We start from the raw sequence: 23,595 nt of genomic DNA on the forward strand, positions 1-23,595 counted from the left end.
AGAAAACTTCCCCCACCTGGTGAGAGAAAGAGACTTACAGGTCCAGGAAGCGGAGAGAACCCCAAACAAAAGGAATCCAAAGAGGACCACACCAAGACACATCATCATTAAAATGCCAAGAGCAAGAGACAAAGAGAAAATATTAAAAGCAACAAGAGAAAGAAACTCAGTTACCTATTAGGGAATACCCATACGACTGTCAGCTGATTTCTCAACAGAAACTTTGCAGGCCAGAAGGGAATGGCAAGAAATACTCAAGGTGATGAACACCAAGAACCTACAACCAAGATTACTTTATCCAGCAATGCTATCATTCAGAAGTGAAGGTCAGATAAAGAGCTTCACAGATAAGGAAAAGCTAAAGGAGTTCATCACCACCAAACCAGTATTATATGAAATGCTGAAAGGTATCCTTTAAGAAGAGGAAGAAGAAGAAAAAGGTAAAGATACAAATTATGAACAACAAACATGCATCTATCAACAAGCGAATCTAAGAATCAAGTGAATAAATAATCCGGTGATCATAATAGAATCAGGGACATAGAAAGGGAATGGACTGACTATTCGTCGGGGGGGGGGGGGGGAAAGGGGTTTGGGGGATGCGGGAAGAGACTGGACAAAACTCGTGCATCTATGGATGAGGACAGTGGGTGGGGAGTGAGGGCGGAGGGTGGGGCGGGAACTGCAAGGAGGGGAGTTATGGGGGGAAAAAAGGGGAACAAATGTAATAATCTGAACAATAAAGATTTATTTAAAAAAACCCAAAACAACAATAACATCAGCCTTTATTGCTTCTCCTCAAGACAGCTCAGTTGGTTAGTGTGTCTTTCTCCTAGGTCAAATTTGCAGATTCCATGCCTGGTCAGGGCACAGACAAGAGTCAACCAATGAATGCAATGCTAAGTGAAACAACAAATCTCTCTCTCTCTCTTTCAAAACCATCAATTAAAAAAGTATAAGATACAGAAATTCCATTGGTTAATTATAATCACTATTTGGTCATGAGTCTGTAGGAAAATACAGAAAACAAATATTTACAACCTGGAATTCCATGGGATTTAATATGTTGTAAATATCAAGCTATAATTTCCCCCCAACATTTCTACTTTGTTGCAGACAAGAGACAGCACAAAAGAATCCTAAGAGAATTAAGCTCCAACAGATATTGTCTTATGGTAAAAACTCACTTCCCAACCCCAGGCCTCGGATGCCCTCGCCCCACTCACCGCCTCCGCAGCCCCCGCACCCGCAGCTCCTGCAGCCCGGACTGGCGAACTCTGTGCCAGGCGCTGGCACCCGCCAGTTTATATACCCGCTCCGGGCATTACTTCCAGTTCCCTCCCTGCCGTGTGATTGGTTAGAGACCAGGGTTGATCCATTTTTCATAATCCGCTCACACACGGTTCCCAGGAGAGAAACGCCTGCGGCCCCATGGGCCATGTCGGCCTATGAGCTGCTTAGCACGCGTCTGAAGTATTTGAAGGACCCAGACACGCAGGCCCGGCCCTGGCGGGTGTGGCTCAGGGATACCAGCGTGGGCCTGGGTGCCGAGGGGTCACGGAGGGTCTTGGGTTCGGTTCCCCGTTTGGGCACATGCCCTGGTTTTGGGTTCAAGCTCAATAGGTTCAATGCTCTCCCCCGCCCCCCCCCCCTTTCTGTCCCTAGAAGTAATTTAAAAAGAAAATAACTTATTTTTAAAATAATAAAAAAGCCCGCCCTACCCTGCTGGGCTCAGTGGGCAGAGCATCGGCCTGAGGACTGAAGTGTCCCAGGTTCGATTCTGGTCAAGGGCAGGCACCTTAGTTGGGGGCACATGTACCTTAGCAGCCCGTGAGCAGGAGGCAGCTGATCGAGGTTTCTCCCTCATCGATGTTTCTAGCTGTCTGTCCCTCTCCCTTCCTCTCTGTAAAATATCAATAAAATATATTTAAAATAAATAAATAAATCAAAAAGCCCAGCCTGGTCTGCAGCGATGGAGACCCGGACGCAGACAGTAGGATTCCGCTTGGCGGGAGCTCTCTGCCGTCTCTCCTCCTCCCTCACGCCGTGGGGTCACCGTCACCCGTGGGAGCCATCGGAAACCGTGAGTTCTGAGCCGTGGGAAGCGGCTGGACCTGGAGGGTGAGGGGGGTCCAGGAGGTCACGGCTTCGGGGTGTGTTTGGAAGTTGGGACTGAGATGGATTCAGGGACCAGGCGAGGGCGGCCCAGGCTGCTCCCCTCACTCACCCGGCAGGTGGGTCGGGGCCTGGCGTGGCCCCTGTTCCAGGTCCAGGGCCGGATACAGCGGAGGGGGTGCAGGGGAGGAACTACAGAGCCCCTGGCCAGACCCCATGGAGCTCGGACAGAAGGACCACCCCCACCCCCAGCCAGGCCCGCACAGACCTCTGGGAGCACAGCCTGGCTCCTGGTCACAGCCCAGTCTCCAGAACCACCGCCCCGGCCCTTTCCCTGCCTCTGAGAGGGACGTGGGGTGACCTGGTCCTGGGGCCCCAGCGGGTGTGCGTATCTCCCGGTCCCCCGTGGGTGGAAATGGGGGAGCCTTCACCTCCACCACCTCTCACCGGGTCCCCTCTCTAGACTCAAGGGCAGGAATGGCTGCCCAGGTGCTGGGTGGGTTCCCAAAACCCTCCTCCCCACCCCACTCGCGAGGGTGGCGTCCCCACAGAACCCGGGACTGGCTGGCACCTCATCAGTGACTTTCTTTCTGGGCAGATGCTTGTGAACTGTTTCCACGCGCTTCTCAGAGCCGGCATCTCCGTCCCCCTCCTGCCTTCCAGGGTCGCAGACCAGGGAGCCCGCTGCCAGGCCCCTCCCCTGCCTTCAGCTGCCCCTCTGCCCAAGGAGCCCACCCTTGCTCCTCTCCTGGGCCCAGTCCCGCCTCGTTGCCCCCCCAACCCCCATAGGGTGTGTGCCCGAGGGAGAGGGGGCAGGGGACTATGCGGAGGCCCCTTCCACGGGGGGTGTTGGGGGGGGGGGGCGGGCGGGGGTCAGGAGGGGTGGGCGGAGGGGAGATCTGGGTGCCTCCACTTCTCACTGCCCTTTGCGAACTGGGACAAAATTCAGAAGAAAAACTCACGCTACTTTGAACTCAGGAAAAAGGTCAAGTCCACTCGGAACAGAAGCTCCCCCAGCCCCAACCGTGGGCAGCTCCGCCTGCTCACCGACCCCGGCCCCCGCCTCCCGTGAAAGCGGGGTTTTGGCCAGAAACAGCTGGGAGGGCCCCCGAGGACACTGGGGTACAGGTCTGCTTAGACCAGGGAGGAGCCAGGCAGGGGAGGGGCGGCACCTGGTGGCCATGGGGGGGCGGGGCTGGAGGAGCCAGCGGGCAGCATCATGGCAGGTGGCTACCCCAGAGGCCAGGACAGAAAGGGCTCCCCGCCCTCAGGAGCAATCATGGCTCCTTAGATGTCTGTGGAATGAGTCGGTGGTTCTTGGTGGTGTGAGGAAGGCCAGCTGTGGCCAGCCCACTGCTGCCATGTGGAGCTCTTCCTCGAGGCCTCCATCCTTCTCCTGTCAGTCACTCGCCCCACGGACACCCCTGAGCACCCAGTGTGTGTGCCAGGCTCTGACTCCGGGGAACTGTGAGTCACGGAGAGTAGACAGCGCCACTGAGCAGACTCTGGAGTGAGGAGAGGAGGCACTGCTGTGAGTGCTGATGCCTGTCGCTGAGCTCTCCTGGAGACAGACCGCACACACCCAGGCTGCCTCCACGAGGAATCATGGAATTTGTCTGCAGGACAACATCACACGAACCACATGCGTGTGGGACCATGAGATAAGTGCACAGGAGACCCAGACGTGCCAAGTGAGTCCTGAGCTGGGCTTCCGCTGGTGTTTCCTGGAAGGGAGAGGCAGTTTTTCACAAGGGTCGAGCAGGCATGCCCAGGGAACGCGACTTGGGTTCAAATCCCAGATCAGGACTCATTCCCTGTGTGACCTCAGTACAATCACCCCCCCCCCACCCCCCGCCCCAGGCCTGTTCCTTTTCTATGAGCAGGTGTGATGGTTAGTACCCACCTCGGGCACCTGTGCTGGACAGTGGTGTAGACAGTGGAGATCTTCCCGGGGAGGCCCTGTCTTGGCTCTTAGACATTTCTTTCTTGCCATTTTATTTTATTTTATTTTATTTTATTTTATTCTATTTTAACTTTTGTTGTTGTTCATGGTGGTGGTGGTGCTAAACCTCACTGGACGATATATTTTCCATGATATTTAGAGAGAGTGGAAAGGAGACAAAGAGACAGAGAGAAACATCTATTGAAAGAGACACATTGATTGGTTGCCTCCCCCAAACACGGGACCAGGGCCAAGGATCCTGCCCCCAACCAGTACATGACCTTGACTGAAATGTAACCCACAACCTTCATTCAGTCCATTGGGCTCAGTGACCGCAGTCCCATAGCTCTCCCCTGCAGGTCCCAGGACAAGCATCTCAGAAGCACCCACATCTTTCATTCCAGTCTGACTGGGAAGTGGTTCCTCAGGAGCAGGAAAGCTGACTGCCACCATTTTGGGGGAAGTTTCTGACCAATCAATGAACACAAGCTCGGATAAAAAAAGTATTTGGAGAAGGCCACTACAACAAGTGTAATGGAGCCCACACTTATGTACCATTATATAGTAAACTCGTTATTTGAACATTTCAGCGAAAGAGTCAACCAATTTAGAAGCATAGAACAGACCGTTCAAATAATTAAGTATCTGGATGTAGTTGTTTACTTTGGAATTAAAGGATTTCCGATGGATACAAATTGATGATTTAGAGATGCGACTTGCAGATTTTCAAGGTAGCATTTGGACTCATGTGTTTGTCAACTTAAGGTTGAAACTTGAAAATCTGGAACGAAATCGTTTGAATAATGAAGAAGATTGCAAATATGGGTCTGAAACATGGTGTCTGTTGGTATGACTTGAGGAGCTGTGGGTGTGACACGAGGGGCTTGTGGGTGTGACATGAGGGGCCTGTGGGTCTGACCTGTGCCCTTGGCCCAGGGAGAGAGAGAGAGAGAGAGAGAGAGAGAGAGAGAGAGAGAGAGAGATGGAAACATGGATTGGCTGACTCCTGCAAGCCCCCTACTGGGGTTGGATCCAGAAACCCCTGGTGAACCTAACAGGGCATCACCTGGGGACCTCCTGGTGCAGGGGTCCATGCTCAGCCCCAGAGCAACCCCTGCCAAGCAGTCGGCTAGCTCCATGGTGGGCAAACTGCAGTGCCGGGAGCCGGTACACGCTTGCTGTTTCAAGGGACCTGGCATATATGGCATACCGTTCTTAATATGTTTGCTCACCTTCTTGGCACTATGTGTTTTAACCAAGGTCTCTGAGAAAGGTTGTTTCCCCAGGTAGCGATTTTCCCTTGAAGTCAGGGAAGGAATAAAACCTCTTAACTAAGTGCCAGGCGGGTAATTAATCACTTTAACTATGAACAATCATGCTTAAGCTACATAATCTTTACTCCCTGGAATGGAGATAAGAAACGCCCTAACCTTTGGAATAGAGATTGATAGGATTGGAATCAACTGGTATAAATACAGATGTAACAAGACAACAGGACACAGAACCTAGACACAGAACCTAGAGACAGAAGAACTTCGCTGGAGAGAGCATGGCAGAGGATCCTGGACAGAAACTGGCCTCAGAACCTAGAGACAGAACCTAGCGAGAGAACATGGCAAAAGATCCTGGGCTGAACCTGACTACAGAAATTGGCAAGAGAACCTGACTAGAACCTGGTGACTGAACCTGTCTGGAGAACCTAGCCAGAACCTGGCTGAAGAACCTGGCTACAGCATCTGGTGACCGAACCTGGCTGGGGAACCTGGGGAACCTGGCTGGAGAACCTAGCAAGAGAACATGGACACAGAACCTGGCTGGAGATCCTAAGCAGAACCTCTCTGGAGATCCAGACCAGAACTTGGCTGGAGATCCTGGCTGGAGATCTTGGCTAGGCTGCTGATCAACTGAACACTGTCTCCGTGTCATTCCTTCTTCGCCGACTTCGTCCACACCTTTGGGGACCCCTGGACCTGCTGGGGTTGGACCCCGGCACTGCAGCTCACGAGCCACATGCAGCTCTTAGGCCCCTTGAGTGTGGCTCTTCCTAAGCCTTAGGAGTACCCTAATTATGTTAATAACAATGTACCTACCTATATAGTTTAAGTTTAAAAAATTTGGCTCTCAAAAGAAATTTCAATCGTTGTACTGTTGATATTTGGCTCTGTTGACTAATGAGTTTGCCAACCACTGGGATAGACCATCTGGGTGTTAGGGCCCTTAATGTTCGCACAACGTCAAAGGCGCAGAAGCACCCATTTCTCAGAGGGTCCCCATCCTTAGGCAGCGCAGGGATGACTGTGAATGGATGGAACGCATCAGAGCAGCGCGCTGTGCCCCTGAGCCTCCTGGTGCTCCCTGTCAGTTACACCTGAAGCCCTTCTAGAAGCTCCTGTGGGCTCCCTGGCCACACTGGCCTCCCGCGGAGGAGCCCTGAGCAGCGTCGCTGTGAATATCATAGCAACTGCCATCCACAGGTTAGATCGTCAATAGTCATGCTCAGCAGCACAGGTTCCCAGGCGCTCCACGACCCTTAAAATCAGCAGCAAGGGACACAGAGCAAGGAGGCAGGAAGCAGGACATGGCAGGTCTGCGTCAGCCATGTGAGTGTCCCCTGAGGCAGGGACACAGAGAGCAGAAATGGAGGGCAGCAGGTGGCAGTGGTAACCGGGCCGCCAGCATCAGGGTGCTGGGGGGAGGGGGCCTCTGGTCTCAGGGGATCGCACGGGGAGGCCTTGCAGGGGAGAACGTGCCACAGGCCAGGGGGTGACTCTGTGAGGGACACACCATGGAGACACCGGCTTGGGCCAGGGGGACAGTGACCATGGCAGCGGAGATGGACCCCAAGATGGCAAAGCTCATGTTACACCCAGAGTGGGAGCAGAACTCCGTGTCTACATTTCAGTGATGAACTGGAAACTCAAGTGGCACCTCTATACATAGCACCTTCCACACTGTCTCACAGGGTGTATCCATCCCATCCGCCAAATTAGAGGGTCAGCCGGGTAAAAACATGCAGGTGTGAGAAGCAACTCGCTGAAAACCAAGCTCCTACCTTGATTTTCTCTGTAACACGCCAGAATCTCACAGAAATAGGAATGGACTAAACATACAGAAAATGGGCAAAACAACCCTTCATTCTCCAATGTGTTTATCTTCCTCTAGAAAATGACATCTCCACTCTCGCAGGAGTGATGTTACCCAAGTCCAACATCAGACATGTGCCCATGGAAGGCAGGTATTGCTCATATCCACCCTGAGATAAAATTTACATAAAATCTTCAATATTCCTTAAAAAAGAGAGACTTCTTTCAACAGCTGCACTGCTCAAAGGGAAAACGTATTTCCTGAATAATTTCCATGTACCTTTATTAACTTCCTTAAATTAGGAACTGACTTTAACATCTCACAGGGCAGCATTCATTTCACATTGATTGTTGGGGATTTAATATGATAAATGGTATTGATGAAATGATGACCGAATAAGGATCATGATTGATGATGTCTACATATTTATCATCTCAACTGTGATTTCATGGACCCAGGAGTGCCAGGGCCCCTCAGGAGCAGCAGGGAGGGGCTGACAGGGGAGAACAGGGCCCTAGAAGGAGGCAGGAGCAGGAGGAGCCTGAACACCCATCTCTCCACACCGCGGGGTCCTGTGTGCAGGGAGCCCTGGGCCTGTGGGACAATGACGGGCAAAATGCCTCCAGTGGCTATAAGATGGGGACACCCAGACAGTGAGACCAAAGCTCTCACACAGAAGCAGGAACAGGCAGACTATCCACCAAAAAAAAGAGAAATAAAAACACCCTGGAGATGAGGGCGGAGGGCGGGACCCAGGCCTGAGCCCAGGCTGACCTGCCCAGGAAGGCATCGCTGTCCAGGGTCCTGGAGATGATGCATTAGGACAGGTGACAAGGCCTGGGGGAGGCCTGAATCCCTGTGACCACAGGTCCTGGTGGGACAGCGTTCCACTGAGGGACAAGGTCAGAGGAGCAGAGAGGTGACCCAGATGAGGAGTGTCGTCAAAGCCCACGATGCTCTGAGCGCTGACCAGGCACAGGCCCCGACAACACTCAGTCCTCACAGCCCCTCCCGTCCCACCTGGGACAGGATCAGCCCTGCAAACACATGGCTTCTGGAAAGTTCTCCATGCTTCCATCCATTTCCTCTCAAACTTTAGAATCTTCTCCTTTAATTAACCCATCAACGCTTCATGGCGAGCAATGAACACAGTTACATCAGCGTCTATTTTCAATACGGGAGAAAGTTGTTTTAGCTCAGAGCACCAGGAAGTAATGAGTGACGGGGAGTGCCCAGCCCACCTCTGCTGACAGGAAAGTGTGGGGAGCAGGGAGGGGCCAGGCCCCATCAGAGGTTCTTGATCAGGAAGTGGGAGCGTGAACACATCTTCCATCACTCAGTCCCTACACGGCAGCTGCCTCACGCTGTGGATGACAAGCATCATGAACACACTCAGGTCAGTGGCTGTAACTGGTGACATTCTCAGAGTCCACTTCATGCTCACAGTGTCCCACAGACTCCCCACCACCCAGTCCTCCCTCTGCCTACCCCTCCCCAAGGCAGGGTCTCACCTTTAGAAGCCTAGAGAGACACATCAGAGCCCTGGGCGCTGTCACTGCCTGGGGGGCGGGGGGGCACACCAGGAGAGGGTCAGAGCCCCAGGGCAGGAGACTAAGGAGGAACTATGGGGAGCGTCCTCTATGGCTCCCATCTGCACTGTCACAGGGACTCAGGGGTCACCCCACCATACTCACTGGCAGCCTGAGCATAGCTCTCTGCTTTCCCACCTGCGGGAAGAAAACATCCTGTGAGAGACCAGGGAGGGGGCAGGGCCATGAGGTCCTAAAGGAAGCCCTAGTCCTCGGCCCGAGAGATGTTTCCAGAACCCTGTGTATAGACCCAGGGCAGGACCAGGAAACCTGAGGGAAGTGCATGTGAGGGGACTGGACCCACCTCCCTCCTGGAGGTCTGTGCTCTGCAGGGACCTGCCCTCTGACCTGGGGCTGCTGAGAACGAGGTCCCCACCACCAGGATCATCAGGTGGTAAGTGGGTCCCTCATTTTCCCACGGGCCTCACTACAGAGTAAGTGTGAGCACAGAGCCCCACACCGGCCATCACACGCGTGGCTATGGTGCTTCCCATGAAGGAGGCGGGACACACGTCTACCTGGGCTTGAACCCCCAGTGGGACAGACACGCAGACCCCACCCCTGCCCACCTGAGCGCCTCCTCCCCCACATCACAGCTCCAGCCAGAGCTCCCAGCAGAACCTGGCCCCCAGCGATGCCCATGATGATGAAGATGAAGGTCTGAGAATGCGGCTCTGAGGGGAGAAGGGAAGGGAGGGTGAGGGCCCTGACCCCAGACCTCAGCCCCAACCCCACTGAGGTCCCCCAGAGCCCCTGCTGCCCTGAGAAGAGGCTCTGTGCCCACGGCCCCTCCTCACCCCATCTCAGGGTCAGGGGCTCGGGCAGCCCCTCGTGCTGCACATGGCACGTATATCTCTGCTCCTGTCCAGGGGGCACCCCCATGGCCGCCCACTTCTGGAAGGTGCCGTCCCCGGCAGGCCTGGTCTCCACCAGCTCCATGTCCTGCGTCTGGTCCTCCCCATCACGATGCCAGGTCAGGCTGATGTCCGCAGGGTAGAAGCCCAGTGCCCAGCACCTCAGGGTGACCTCACGGTCAGAGATGGGGTGGTGGGTCACGTGAGCCTTTGGGGGGTCTGAGGGGAGGGGAGAAAATACAGGAATTTTGCATCTGCGATGGGACACTCCAGCAGCGCCCATGTGACCATCCTGAGAGTGGACAGACACCTGGGGTGGGGGAGGGAGCACACAGCCCACACACCAGCCTGGACAGAGGCACCGGAGAGGACCTCCTAGTCTTTAGAAAGTTCTAAAATCAGAGTGACACAGGCCAGGGAAAGAGGCAGGTCTCTGAGGAGAGAAATGGGATTCGTGATTCTGTCCTGGGTGGAGGCCACGTGACTCAGAAAAGCTGGGGTCAGGCCTCAGACACAGTGGGTGTGGGCAGCGCACAAGGCCTGAGAGAGAAGGTCCCCATGTGTCCCAGAGCCACAGCAGGGCCCATGGGAACCGCTGATGGGCTATTTCAGGGGGGTCTCCTTGCACCCCAGGAGAGCCTGTACCCCTAAATGTCCCTGAGAGGAGGGCGGGCCCCTCTGGTACCTGACCTGGACATCCACGGGGCTCCCTCCCTGAACCCAAGGAGGGGCATCTGACACTGACCCCCTGTCCTGTCTCCTTGTAGGAGCCCCAGCCCCGGGGAGAGGGGGCGGCCCCAGGGCCCCTGGTACCTGCGCGCTGCAGGGTCTCCTTCCCTTTGTCCAGGTAACGGAGGAGCCATGGAATGCAGGTTCCCTCCAGGTAGCTCCTGTAACGCTCTGCCTCACCGGCCGCCTCCCACTTGCGCCGCGTGATCTGAGCCGCCTTGTCGGCCGCGGTCCAGGAGGTCAGGTCCTCGTTCAGGGCGATGTAGTCGGCGCCGTCGTAGGCGTATTGTCTGAACCCGCGGAGGAGGCGCCCGTCGGGTCCCAGGTCGCAGCCATACATCCTCTGGAAGGTGTGAGACCCTGACCCCATCCCGCCGTCAGCCCCGCCCCGCGGCCAGCCCCGCCCCTCCGTCAGCCCCGCCCCGCGGTCAGCCCCGCCCCGCGGTCAGCCCCGCCCAGCCGTCACCCGGCCCAGCGGTCAGCCCCGCCGTCAGCCCCGCCCCGCCCGCCCCGCGGTCAGCCCGGACCCGCGGTCAGCCCCGCCCCGCGGCCAGCCCCGCCCCGCGGTCAGCCCCGCCCCGCGGTCAGCCCCGCCCCGCGGTCAGCCCCGCCCCGCCCCGCCCCGCGGCCAGCCCCGCCCCGCGGTCAGCCCCGCCCCGCCTGCCCCGCGGGGACTGAATCTAAAACTGAAAGTGAAATCGGGTCAAAGTGCCCGCGGGCTGCTCCCGGGTGGGGGCCGGGCGGGTCCCGCCGCCTCGGGGTGACGCTCGGACCCGGACCCTCGGGGCGACCCCGGCCCGTCCGTGAGGAGGGGGGTCGTGACGGGCCCGGCGCGCGGCTCACCGTCCTCGCTCTGGTTGTAGTAGCCGAGGGCGGTCTCCAGGTTCCCTCGGAAAATCTGTGCGACGCCCTTGCTGTTCCTCGTGCTCCGGTCCCAATACCCCGGGTCCTCCCGCTCCACCCACGGCTGCTGCATCCACGGCGCCCGCGGCTCCGCCCTCGGATTCGGGGCGTCGCTGTCGAACCGCACGAACTGCGTGTCGTCCACGTAGCCGACGGAGACGAACCGGGGCTCCCCGCGGCCGGGCCGGGACACGATGGTGTGGAAATACCTCAGGGAGTGGGAGCCTGGGGGCCGGACGGGGGGCAGGGCCGGGGCTGGACACGCGCCTTCCCGGCCCCGCGCCCCCGCCGGGTCCCCTCGCTGCTCCCCGCACCGCCGCCCCCTCCGACCCCGCACTCACCGGCCCAGCTGGGGGTCAGGACCAGCGCCCCCGAGAGCAGCAGGAGGAGGGTGGGGGGCCTCAGGACCTGCATCCTTGGTCTCCCGGGACCATCTGAGTCACAGTGGGTCCCTGGAGGTTTTATAACCTGGAAGTCGACAGCCAATGGGAGTGAGCGATGAGGCTGCATCAAGAGTATCCGGGAAGGAGGACTCAACAGGGATGTGAGATGGAGAAGGGAAACCCCAGGGAGAAGGGGAGTCCCCAACACTGAGCTGCTCTGCTCCAGGCCCCTCCCTGGGGCTGAGCCCCCGCCCCTCCTCCTGCAGGGGGCGCTCTGACCACTGTCTCCCTGAAGGAGCATCAGGCTGGTGCTCTGAGCTCAACTTTGCCCACAACATGGAGGCGGCCCATCAAAGCTGTGGGAGCTTCTATGAGTGAATCACAAGGGTCCCTCAGATGCAGCCCTAAGGTGGACATGGGAGGGCTCAGTGAGTACTGTACATCAGAGGCAGGGTCTTCATGCCCCTATGGGCCCCTGACGCCATGACCAAGTACAAGCAGGGAGATGCCAGTTTTTTAAAAATCCCAGAGTCACCAAATGTCCTTTCCCTTCAGGAGCAGTGGGTGCAGCTTATGAAACTGCAGTGCAGGCGGCACAGGAAGGGGACAGTGAGTCCCCATCACCCTCAGCTCCTGCATCTCCAGGTCTGTTCCTCCTCTCACCTCCCTCCTCCCGGGCTCAGGACACTGGCACCCCCAGCATTGAGTTCTCAGGACCCCGTTCCCTCATCTGTGACACAGGATGGTGACAGGACCGTGGGGAGGAGCCCAGGGCAGGGGGTGGAAATCAGACCTCTGGACCACCCAGCTCTGATCTGGTGTCAAGGTCACTGAGGAGTGAGCTCAGTGCCACCTGGGGATGTTGCTTCCCACTCTCTGCCTCTGTTTCCTCCTGGAGGAGAGGAAAGTGGACGTTACTACAGAGCAGAGGTCAGGGGTGCTGTGAGCACATGTGCTCTTCATGCTCACTGTGCTCACACGGCTGGGACATGTGAGCCCTCACACAGAGCTCATAGGAGGAGCAGAGGCCACGGTGGTGGGAGATGTGACTGGTTTCCTTGTTGGATTGTCTGTGGCGACCTGGGATGAGAGGATAAAACATCACAATGTCCAATGGGAAGAACAAGCCCGGCAGGTTGCACCAGGCAAACTATTTGACAAAGAGAGATGATCCCTCCCGCAATTCTTCTCTCTCCCTTTGCTGCCTCACATGCACAAAGCAACTTCCACACCCACACAATAGAAAACACAGAGAGAAATGAGCCCCCAATTTCCCAGGGATCCGGAGACAATTGCAGCCCAAGTCAGGATTTCAGGAGGAAACACACATGGTCCTGACATCACCGGGCCAGTGTGGCTCAGTGGTTGGACATCCACCCATGCACCAAGGGATGGCCAGTTCCATTCCCAGTCAGGCACATGCCTGGGTTGCAGCTCAGTCCCCAGTGGGGTGCGTTACGTAGGCAGCAGATGTGTCTTATCAATGTTTCTATCTCTCTCCCCCTCTTCTTCTGCTCTCTTTAAAAATAAATGAAACATATATTTTAAAGTGGTCTTTATATCATGTTATTATACCACAGATGAAGATTCTGGGTGAATATCTGTCTGTGCGTGTGTGTGTGTGAATGGACCTTATTTTATGTCAGAATTTTAAAGTAATCACCCTAATTCTACACATCAATTTTACTATTGTTTTCACACCTAAGCCTCAAGCTCAGTCAGGTCTGAGAAGATAAGCAGACCCTTCTGCACATGGCTGAGCAGCTCAGTGGCCCTGGCTGTCCTACCCTGGGCTCAGATCCCAAAAGGAGCACCATGCTCTGGTCCCTCACTGTTGGGGACTCTAGGACACAGAAAGGTGAAGGAAGCCCAGCATTGGATGGAATCCCGCCCTGGGACACCCTCCAGCCCACGCCCACGTCCCCCCCCCCCCCCAGCTCAGCAGACCCAGCAGAAGCAGCTTAGATACGGGGGTGGGGGGTGGACAGCGCCTGTTCTGCCCCATGGGAGGACCCACTCCAGTTCTATGCCCCCTCCTGGAACCACCCTCCTCTCCTGATTTCTGCCCTGAGTTTGGACATAAGGAGACCTCACCTGACTGGTCTTTGCTCTCGAGCTCTGGGCAGGGATGTGTCATTGAGGGCGAGCCGGGGGCCCTGAGCCTATAGTTATAGGGACAGGGTTCCTGGACCTTATGTTCCCACAGAGATGCCATTATCATGTCACCTGAGGCATAGGGGACACTGTCTGCATGGAGAGTGTAGGACATCTCCAAAGAGGAGTGACTTTATCCCCACTCAGTTCTCTCCCAGCCACTGCGGTGATTATTGGTAACTTGGCCATTAAATTGTCCAATAGAGAAGGGAAACCCCGGGGAGAAGGGGAGTTCCCGACACTCCTGAGTGGGCCTGAGGGTGAGTCACTGAGTGAGCTGCCGGACTCCTTCCCGTCCTGACCAGCAGAGGGCATTCTGTCACGGATCCCACTGTGTGGGAAGCCAGCCCCTTGGATTCCTGCGCCCCCAGCGAGTTTGTAGGAAGCCAGCCCCAGGCCTGTGGGACAATCTCCTACGTCTTGTACATCTAGACCTTCCTTCCTGAGGGCTGTCCTCCTGGTCCACATGAGCAGCTGAACTACGGGCCGGAAAAGGTGTCTGTTCCCTGTGAGTGGGTTTAAGTTCCGAATCAAAGCTGTTCTCTGGGCTGAACTGAAAGCCAAGGCTGCATCACGTTCCCCCTCCTCCATTCATTGCACAATCACACACCATTCCCAAGTGGGCACCGTCCTCAGGGCTCCCCTGGTCCCAACGTCAGGCTGACACCAGGATGGGCGCAGGCGGAGCCTCTCCACTGGGGCAGGAGGCTGGTCTCTCTCCTGAGGGAAATGCCACAGTCCTTCCTACGGGGGCCCCAGGCATGTTAAGCATGGAGACCGTCCCAGGTGAGCTGTGCTAACCCGCTCAGAATCCGGGGAGTCCCTAATGTCTACACGACCCCACAGGAGACTATGATGTGCTTCCTTAGTCACCCACACAGTCCTGCTCTTTGGTGACTCATTACACAACTGCTATATTATTATTTCTCCTCCTCCTCCTCCTCCTCCTCCTCCTCCTCCTCCTCCTCCTCCTCCTTTTTCTTCTTCCTCTTCTTCTTCTTTTTCTTCCTGTTCCTCTTCCTCTTCTTTCTCCACTTCTGCTTCTGCTTCTGTTTTGAGGTTTTACCCTGGAAAGAATTATTCTTGACATACAGACAGGATTCAGGGAAAGTAAGAATTAGGACAGACAGAGAGATACCCTCAGAATCTAAAATTGAGAAAGAACCAGAACAAATAGGAAATTGGGTGAAATTACAAAGATAGAATTTTAAATATACATGAAAAGATGAGGGATCACATGCCCAGAGAGACGTGAACAAATCCTATGTATACAGTGTATTTTCACAGGGTGAAGGTGGGAACAACACCCATAGAACATTCCTGAACAGCGGGCAGGAAAAGGTGTCTGTTCCCTGTGGACGGGTCTACGTTCTGTGTCAAAGCTGTGGTCTGGGCTGAACTGAAAGCTAAGGCTGTGTCATGTTCCTCCCACTCCATTCATTGCACAATCACACACCATTCCCAAGTGGGCACCTTCCTCAAGGCTCTCCTGTTCCCAATGTCAGGCTGACACCAGGATGGGCGCAGGCTGAACTTCAGCGGCCCCTCTTCAATTCTATTTGGTCACACACTGCCCCCATCCTGACTCACCCCTGACTAGATTGCTACACCACAGGTGAGTTCCATCAGCTTTTGAGGGATGGAATGCTACAGTGGCCTCCTCCCTGTACCTGGCTCTGTCTCCACATTATGTCCCATTCTCCTCCCCGTGGCTCTTGTGATTTTAGCATATTCACTCTCATGGCTACAGGGTTCTGTCCTATGAACACACCACACTCCTCCTCTACTGCGCATGTACATTTGTCTTTTATGCAGATTTTGCAAACTGTGCAGCTATGAATAAGTTCCTCATATGTTTTTGCACACATTTATGTGAGTGTCTATTGGGGATACAACCAGGAGCGGAAATGCTGGGGCATTGGGTGAGCAAATGATTGGGTAGTGAGAGCTGCCAAACCATTTTCTTTCTTTCTTTTTTTTTTTTTAAATACATTTTATTGATTTTTTACAGAGAGGAAGGGAGAGAGGGATAGAGAGCCAGAAACATCGATGAGAGAGAAACATCGATCAGCTGTCTCCTGCACGCCCCCTACTGGGGATGTGCCCGCAACCAAGGTACATGCCCTTGACTGGAATCGAACCTGGGACCTTTCAGTCCGCAGTCCGACGCTCTATCCACTGAGCCAAACCGATTCTGGCCCATTTTCTTTTTTTTTAAAAAAAATATATTTTATTGATTTTTTACAGAGAGGAAGGGAGAGGGATAGAGAGCCAGAAACATCGATGAGAGAGAAACATCGACCAGCTGTCTCCTACACACCTCCTACTGGGGATATGCCTGCAACCAAGGCACATGCCATTGACTGGAATCGAACCTGGGACCTTTCAGTCCTCAGGCCGATGCTCTATCCACTGAGCCAAACCGGTTTGGCCTAACCATTTTCAAAGTATTTGAAACAACTTACTCTACCACTAGGTAGTTATGGGAGATACAATGAGTCCAAATTCCTACTAACAATTGACTTTGTCTGACTCTTTCATTTTTGCTATCCTGGGAGGTGTGCAGGAATATCACAGTGTGGATGAACTTGAATTTCTCCTCTGACTAAATTTGTTGGTCAATGTTCATAAGTGTATGGACCATGTAACCATCCTCAATAGGAGGATGGACTGGACACATTGTTCATGAGTGAGTGGGCTCTAGTAAGGTGCTAGCATCTATAACTATTGGGACCCTTTGGTTATTAATAGGTTGGTTGGCAGAGACCTGTGGGATGAGAGAAAGTGCCTGGTCTTTGGCCCTGGCTCCTAGCACTGAGCTCCTAAAACCCTGGGCATCTCCTGAGTGACAAGTGTCTTTGGAACGCTGATGAGATGGCTCTTGGCTGAGGGTCTTCTGGGCTTCAGGGTGGGGGCTGGTCCCCAGAAAGACCAAGCTGATCAGAGGGTTGGAACGTTCAGGCCCTAGAAAGAGGCAAGAGCAGGAGGAGCCTGAAAATGCATCTCTCCAACCACAGAGTCCTGTGTGCGGGGACCCCTAGTCCTGTGGGACAATGATGGGTAACATGTACACTGTTACTGTCAGATGGGGGACACCGAGAAAATGAGACCATAACTCACACATGAAAACAGTAACAGGCATAATATCTAAAAAAACCCCAACAAAACAAGGAAACAACAAACACCCAGATGGTGGGTGCTGGGGCCCCATCCAGGCCTGAGCTCAGGCTGACCAACTCCAGGAAGAACTCGCTGTCCAGGGTCCTGGAGATGTGCTGCATTAGGACAGGTACAAGTGATGTCTGAGTTCCAGCGACCACAGGTCCTGGTGGGACAAGGTTCTACTGAGGGACACGGTCAGAGGAGCAGAGAGGTGACCCCGCCGAGGAGTGGCCACGTCAAAGCCCACGATGCACTGAGCACCACCTGAGCACAGGCCCCGACCACACTCGGTCTTCTAAACATCTCCTGTCCACACCTGGGACAGCTCAGCACAGCAAACACATGGGCTCTGGAAGGTTCCTGGTGTTTATATTTATTTACCCTCAAAATTTACAATCTTCTCATTTAATTTACCCTCCAACCCTTCATGGCAAGAAATGAACAAAGTCACATCCCCAACCTCATTTCAATGTGGAAGGAACAGGTTGCCACTCAGAATATGAGGAAGTAAAGACAGCGATAGTGAGGGCCCCGCCCCGACTCTGCTGGACCAGAAGTTGTGGGGAGCAGGGCGGGGCCAGCCCCCATCAGAGGTTCTTGAGTCAGGAAGTGGGAGCATGAACACATCTTCCATCACTCAGTCCCAAAAGGCAGCTGCCTCACGCTGTGGAGGACAAGCATCATGAACACATTCAGGTCAGTGGCTGTAACTGGTGACATTCTCAGAGCCCACTTCATGCTCACAGTGTCCCACAGACTCCCCACCACCCAGTCCTCCCCTCTGCCCACCCCTCCCCACGGCAGGTCTCACCTTTAGAAGCTGAGAGAGACACATCGGAGCCCTGGGCGCTGTCACTGCCTAGAGTGCACAGTCAGACACCACCCCTGCCCACCTGAGCGCCTCCTCCCCCATATCACAGCTCCAGCCAGAGCTCCCAGCAGAACCAGGCCCCCAGCGATGCCCATGATGATGATGAAGGTGTGAGAAGGTGGCTCTGGGGGGAGAAGGGAAGGGAGGGTGAGGGCCCTGACCCCAGGCCTCAGCCCCGACCCCACTGAGGTCCCCCAGGGCCCCTGCTGCCCTGAGAAGAGGCTCTGTGCCCACGGCCCCTCCTCACCCCATCTCAGGGTCAGGGGCTGGGGCAGCCCCTCGTGCTGCACATGGCACGTGTATCTCTGCTCCTCTCCAGGGGGCACCCCCACGGCCGCCCACTTCTGGAAGGTGCCGTCCCCCGCAGGCCTGGTCTCCACCAGCTCCATGTCCTGGGTCTGGTCCTCCCCGTCACGCTGCCAGGTCAGGCTGATGTTCGCAGGGTAGAAGCCCAGCGCCCAGCACCTCAGGGTGACCTCACGGTCAGAGACAAGGTGGCGGGTCACGTGTGCCTTTGGAGGGTCTGAGGGGAGGGGAGAAAATGCAGGAACTTTGCATCTGCCATGGGACCCTCCAGCAGCACCCATGTGACCATCTTGAGAGTGGACAGCCACCTGGGGTGGGGGAGGGAGCACACAGCCCACACACCAGCCTGGACAGAAGAACCTGGAAGGTTCTCCTGGCCTTTAGAAAGTTCTAGAATCGGAGAGACACAATCCAGGGCAGGAGGTAGGTCGCTGGGGGAGAAAAGGGATTTGTGGTCCGGACCTGGGTGGAAACCCCATGTCTCCGAAAAGCTGGGGTCAGGCCTCAGACTCAGTGGGTGTGGGCAGCGCACAAGGCTTGAGAGAGATGGTCCCCGAGGGTCCCAGAGCCCCTGCAGGGCCCATGGGAACCGCTGATGGGCTATTTCAGGGTGGTCTCCCAGCACCCCAGGAGAGCCTGCCCCCCTAACTGTCCCTGAGAGGAGGGAGTTCTCTCTGGTACCTGACCTGACATCCAGGGAGACTCCCTACTGACCCCAATGAAGGGTGTCTGACACTGACCCCCTGTCCTGTCTCTTTGTAGGAGCCCCAGCCCCGGGGAGAGGGGGCGGCCCCAGGGCCCCTGGTACCTGCGCGCTGCAGGGCCTCCTTCCCTTTTTCCAGGTACAAGAGGAGCCATTTCACACACTCCCCCTCCAGGTAGCGCCTGGTAAGCTCTGTGGCACCCGCCGCCTCCAACTGGCGCTGGGTGATCTGAGCCACCGTGTCGGCCGCGGTCCAGGAGGTCAGGTCCTCGTTCAGGGCGAGGTAGTCCCTGCCGTCGTAGGCATAAGCATCGTATCCGCGGAGGAGGCGCCCGTCGGGCCCCACGTCGCAGGCACTAATCCACTGGATGGAGTGAGACCCTGACCCCGCCCCGCGGTCAGCCCCGCCCCGAGGTTAGCCCCGCCCCGCCGTCAGCCCCGCCCCGCGGCCAGCCCCGCCCCGCCCTCTACAATAGCCCCGCCCCGCCCGCCCCGCGGGGACTGAATCTAAAACTGAAAGTGACATCCGGTCAAAATCCCCGCGGGCTCCTCCCGGGTGGGGGCTGGTCCGGTCCCGCCGCCTCGGGGTGACGCTCGGACCCGGACCCTCGGGGCGACCCCGGCCTGTCCGTGGGGGGGGTGGGGACGGGGTGACAGGGCCGGGCGCCCGGCTCACCGTCCTCGCTCTGGTTGTAGTAGCCGAGGGCGGTCTGCAGATAAACTCGGAAAAGCTGTGCGTGGCCCTTGGCCATCTGCGTGTGCCGGTCCCAATACCCCGGGTCCTCCCGCTCCACCCACGGCTGCTGCATCCACGGCGCCCGCGGCTCCATCCTCGGATTCGGGGCGTCGCTGTCGAACCGCACAAACTGCGTGTCGTCCACGTAGCCGACGGAGAGGAAGCGGGGCTCCCCGCGGCCGGGCCGGGACACGCTGGTGCTGAAATACCTCAGCGAGTGGGGGCCTGGGGGGCGGACGGGGGGCAGGGCCGGGGCTGGACACTCACCTTCCTGGGGCCCCGAGCCCCCGCCGGGTCCCCTCGCTCCTCCCCGCACAGCTCCCCCTTGTCCCCGCACTCACCGGCCCAGCTGGGGGTCAGGCCCAGGGCCCCCGAGAGCAACAGGAGGAGGGTGGGGGAGCTCAGGACCCGCATCCTTGGTGTCCTGGGACCATCTGAGTCCGGGCGGGTCAGCTGAGAGGTTATATCATGGAAGGCGGATTGGCTTCTCTTGAAACCAGACACCCAATGGGAGTGAGCAGTGAGGCATCGTCATGAGTATCCGGGACTGAGGAGTCAACAGGGATGTGAGATGGAGAAGGGAAACCCCAGGGAGAAGGGAAGTCCCCAACACTGAGCTGCTCTGCTCCAGACTCCTCCCTGGGGCAGAGACCTGAGAGCCAGGCCTGGGCCTGGGCCTGGGCCCTGCCCCTCCTCCTGCAGGGGGCGCTCTCTGCCCACTGTCTCCCTGAAGGAGCATCTGGCTGGTGCTCTGAGCTCCACTTCTCCCAGAATATGCCAGGCATCCTATCAAAGCTGTGGGAGCTTTTATGAGTAAACGATAGGCCTGGTGCACAAAATCTGTGCACAGAAAGGGCGGTCCATCAGCCCACCTGCACCCTCTCGTGATCAGGGATCCCTCTCGCAATCTGGGACCTCTGGCTCCTAACCACTCGCCTGCCTACCTGATCACCCTTCACCACGTACCTGCCTGCCTGATCACCCCTCACCACTTACCTGCCTGCCTGATCACCCCTAACCACTCTGCCTGCCTATCTCTTTGCCCTAACCACTCTGCCTGCCTTCCTTTGGCTGTCCAGGGCGAGGTCTGTTATTAGCATATTATGCTTTTATTATTATAGATAACAAGGGTCCCTCAGATGCAGCCCTAAGATGGACATGGGCGGGTTCAGTGAGTAACGTCCATCGGAGGCAGGGTCTTCATGCCCCAATAGGCCCCTGACGCCATGACCAAGTACAAGCAGGGAGACTCCAGTTTTTTAAAAATCCGAGAGTCACCAAATGTCCTTTCCCTTCAGGAGCAGTGCGTGCAGCTGATGAAACTGCAGTGCAGGCGGCACGGGAAGGAGACAGTGAGTCCCCATCACCCTCAGCTCCTGCATCTCCAGGTCTGTTCCTCCTCTCACCTCCCCTCTCCCGGACTCAGGTCACTGGCACCCCCGGCCTTGAGTTCTCAGGACCCCGTTCCCTCATCTGTGACACAGGATGGTGACAGGACCATGGGGAGGAGCACAGGGCAGGGGTTGGGAGCACCAGCCTCTGGACCACACAGCTCCGACCTGGTGTCAAGGTCACTGAGGAGTGAGCTCAGTGCCACCTGGGGATGTTGCTTCCCACTCTCTGCCTCTGCTTCCTCCTGGGAGAGGGGAACATGGACGTTACTACAGAGCAGAGGTCAGGGGTGCTGTGAGCACCATGTGCCCTTCATGCTCACTGTGCTCATATGGCTGGGACATGTGAGTCCTCACACAGAGCTCATAGGAGGACCAGAGGCCATGGTGATGGGAGATGTGACTGGTTTCCTTGTTGGATTGTCTGTGGTGACCTGGGATGAGAGGATAAAACATCACAATGTCCAGTGGGAAGAACAGACTCGGCATGTTGCCCAGTCAAACTACTTCTGAGACTTGACCAAAGGACACAGTTTCTCTAGGGATTTCTCTCTCTTCCTTTCCTGCCTCATGTACACAAAGCAACACTCACACTCACAGTACAGGAGACACACAGAGAGCAGAGCCCCCACCTCCCAGGGAGACAGAGAAAAAGGCACCCCCTGCGAGATTTCAGGAAGAAACACACATCGTTCTTATATCATAACTGGAGGCCCGGTGTATGAAATTTGTGAACGGGGGAAGGGGGGGTCCGTCTGCCTGGCCTGCACCCTCGCCTATCTGGGACCCCTTGGGGGACATCCCTCTCACAATCCAGGAATGCTGGCTCCTAACCGCTCACCTACCTGCCTGCCTGATCACCCCTAACTACTCTGCCTGCCTGCCTGATGCCCCTAACTGCTCCCCTGCCTGCCTGCCTGACCTCCCCTAACTACTCTGCCTGCCTGCCTGATGCCCCTAACTGCTCCCCTGCCTGCCTGCCTGACTGCCCCTAAACGCCTCTGCCTTCCTGCCTGCCTGATCACCCCTAACCACCTCTGCCTGCTGGCCTGATTGCCCCCAGCTGCCTTCCCAAGCCAACCTGGTCACCCCCAACTGCACTCCCCTGATGACCTGATTGCCCCTAACTGCCCCACCCTGCCAGACTGGTCAAGCCTAAATGCTCTCCTTTGCTGGCCTGATCACCCTAACTGCCTCTGCCTTGGCCCCTGCCACCATGGCTTTGTCCAGAAGAACGTCTGGAAGATGTCTGGTCTAGTTAGCATATTACTCCTTTATTAGTATAGATGCCATAACACCACAGACTAAGATTCTCAGTAAATATCTGTGTGTGTGTTTGTGTGTGTGTGTGTGTGTGTGTACGGATCTTATTTTATTTTGCCAGAAGTTTGAAGTTACAACCCAACGTCTGCCCATCAATTTCATCAGTTGTCCAATTGCACCCACACCGAGGCCTACACCTCCGTCAGGCTGAGGAAAGGAGCAGACCCTATGCACATGGCTGAGCTGCTCACTGGCCCCCTCACCCCAGGCTTGGCTCAGATTCCACAGGGAACCCCGTGCTCGGGTCCCTCACTGTCGGGGACTCTAGGACACGGAGAGGTGCAGGAAGCTCAGAATTGCTGGGAATCCCGCCCTGGGACACCCCCAGCACATGCCCCACCCAGCCCAGCAGAGCCAGCAGAAACAGCTCAGACATGGGGGGAGGCAGCACCTGTCCTGCCCAATGGGATGACCCACCCCAGTTCCATGTCCCCTCCTGGAACCACCCTCCTCTCCAGATTTCTGCCCTGAGATAAGACACAAGGTCTGGTCTCTGCTCCTGGCTCCTGGCCCTGAGCTCCTGAGACCCTGGGCTTCTCCTGAGTGACAGGTGCCTGTGGGGTGCTAATGAGCTGGCTCTTGGCTGAGAATCTGGACGTTGAGGTTCCTCTGGTACCGAACTTTTGTGGCACACGTCGCACTGGTCCGGCTTCTCCTGGGTGTGGACCCGCTGGTGGCATGCCCAGGGCACCTGACTTGGGTTCAAATCCCAGCTCAGGACTCATTCTTGTGTGACCTCAGGACAGTCACCGCCCCCACCCCAGGCCTGTTCCTTTTCTATGAGCAGGTGTGATGGTTAGTACCCACCTCGGGCACCTGTCCTGGACAGTGGTGTTGACAGTGGAGATTTTCCACGCAGCGTTGACTCGTGGGTGAACCTCTTCTTGCAGACTTTACAGCCGAACGGCTTCTCCCCCGTGTGGATCCGCTGGTGGACGTGGAGGTCCGAGGCCACAATGGACCCCTTGGGACACACAAGGCACTGGAAGGGTCTCTCTCCTGGGTGTGTCCCCCTGGTGAAGGTCTAACTGCTATTAATAGCTCCAGGGGCACGCAGGTCATAAACTTGTCCAGCAGAAGCTTATCCAAGAACTAATTAATTGTTCTCACTCTCTCTTTCTCTCCCCATCTTCTTTCTCTCTCTCTCTCTCTCTCTCTCTCTCTCTCTCTCTCTCTCTCTCTCCTTTCCTCCATTCCTCACTCTCTCAAAAACCAATGGGAAAAATAACCTTGGGTGAGGATTAACAAGAGAAACAAAACAGAGTTCCAGAGAGAGTTGGATGGAGAGACGCTGATTGTGTCGGGACCAGAGTCACGGTGGATCTGAAAAGAGCCGGAACGGAGGAAACA

The 23,595-nt window shown here is 56.3% G+C and overlaps 2 protein-coding genes across 3 annotated transcripts in view; both read right to left on the reverse strand.

Moving 5' to 3' along the window:
* Window positions 1-11,630, reverse strand: part of LOC308530523 (class I histocompatibility antigen, Gogo-B*0102 alpha chain-like) — a gene marked incomplete at both ends in the record, with an annotated part of 55,133 nt that extends 43,503 nt beyond the window's left edge. The window contains 8 exons of one of the 2 annotated variants that reach the window (XM_081107233.1): window positions 6,466-8,505; window positions 8,653-8,700; window positions 8,836-8,868; window positions 9,300-9,404; window positions 9,528-9,803; window positions 10,398-10,673; window positions 11,157-11,441; window positions 11,558-11,630. In XM_081107233.1, the coding sequence (XP_080963359.1) occupies window positions 8,663-8,700; window positions 8,836-8,868; window positions 9,300-9,404; window positions 9,528-9,803; window positions 10,398-10,673; window positions 11,157-11,441; window positions 11,558-11,630 (1,086 nt within the window). Of the gene's footprint in view, window positions 1-6,465; window positions 8,506-8,652; window positions 8,701-8,835; window positions 8,869-8,935; window positions 9,001-9,299; window positions 9,405-9,527; window positions 9,804-10,397; window positions 10,674-11,156; window positions 11,442-11,557 lie in introns of those variants that run through there. The other variant, XM_081107234.1, reaches the window with a different exon arrangement.
* Window positions 1-19,961, reverse strand: part of LOC308530516 (HLA class I histocompatibility antigen, alpha chain G-like) — a 44,378-nt gene extending 24,417 nt beyond the window's left edge. Inside the window, exons 1-6 of the mRNA XM_081107224.1 lie at window positions 19,873-19,961; window positions 19,472-19,756; window positions 18,901-19,176; window positions 18,034-18,309; window positions 17,727-17,910; window positions 17,270-17,579 (exon numbers count right to left, since the gene is read on the reverse strand). Of these exons, the coding sequence (XP_080963350.1) occupies window positions 17,768-17,910; window positions 18,034-18,309; window positions 18,901-19,176; window positions 19,472-19,756; window positions 19,873-19,945 (1,053 nt within the window). The 5' untranslated portion in view covers window positions 19,946-19,961 and the 3' untranslated portion in view covers window positions 17,270-17,579; window positions 17,727-17,767. Of the gene's footprint in view, window positions 17,580-17,726; window positions 17,911-18,033; window positions 18,310-18,900; window positions 19,177-19,471; window positions 19,757-19,872 lie in introns of the transcript that reaches the window.
* Between the last annotated feature and the right edge of the window lie 3,634 nt (window positions 19,962-23,595).

The sequence above is a fragment of the Myotis nattereri genome (assembly GCF_964212035.1).
Source record: "Myotis nattereri genome assembly, chromosome: 15".
NCBI lineage: Eukaryota > Metazoa > Chordata > Mammalia > Chiroptera > Vespertilionidae > Myotis > Myotis nattereri.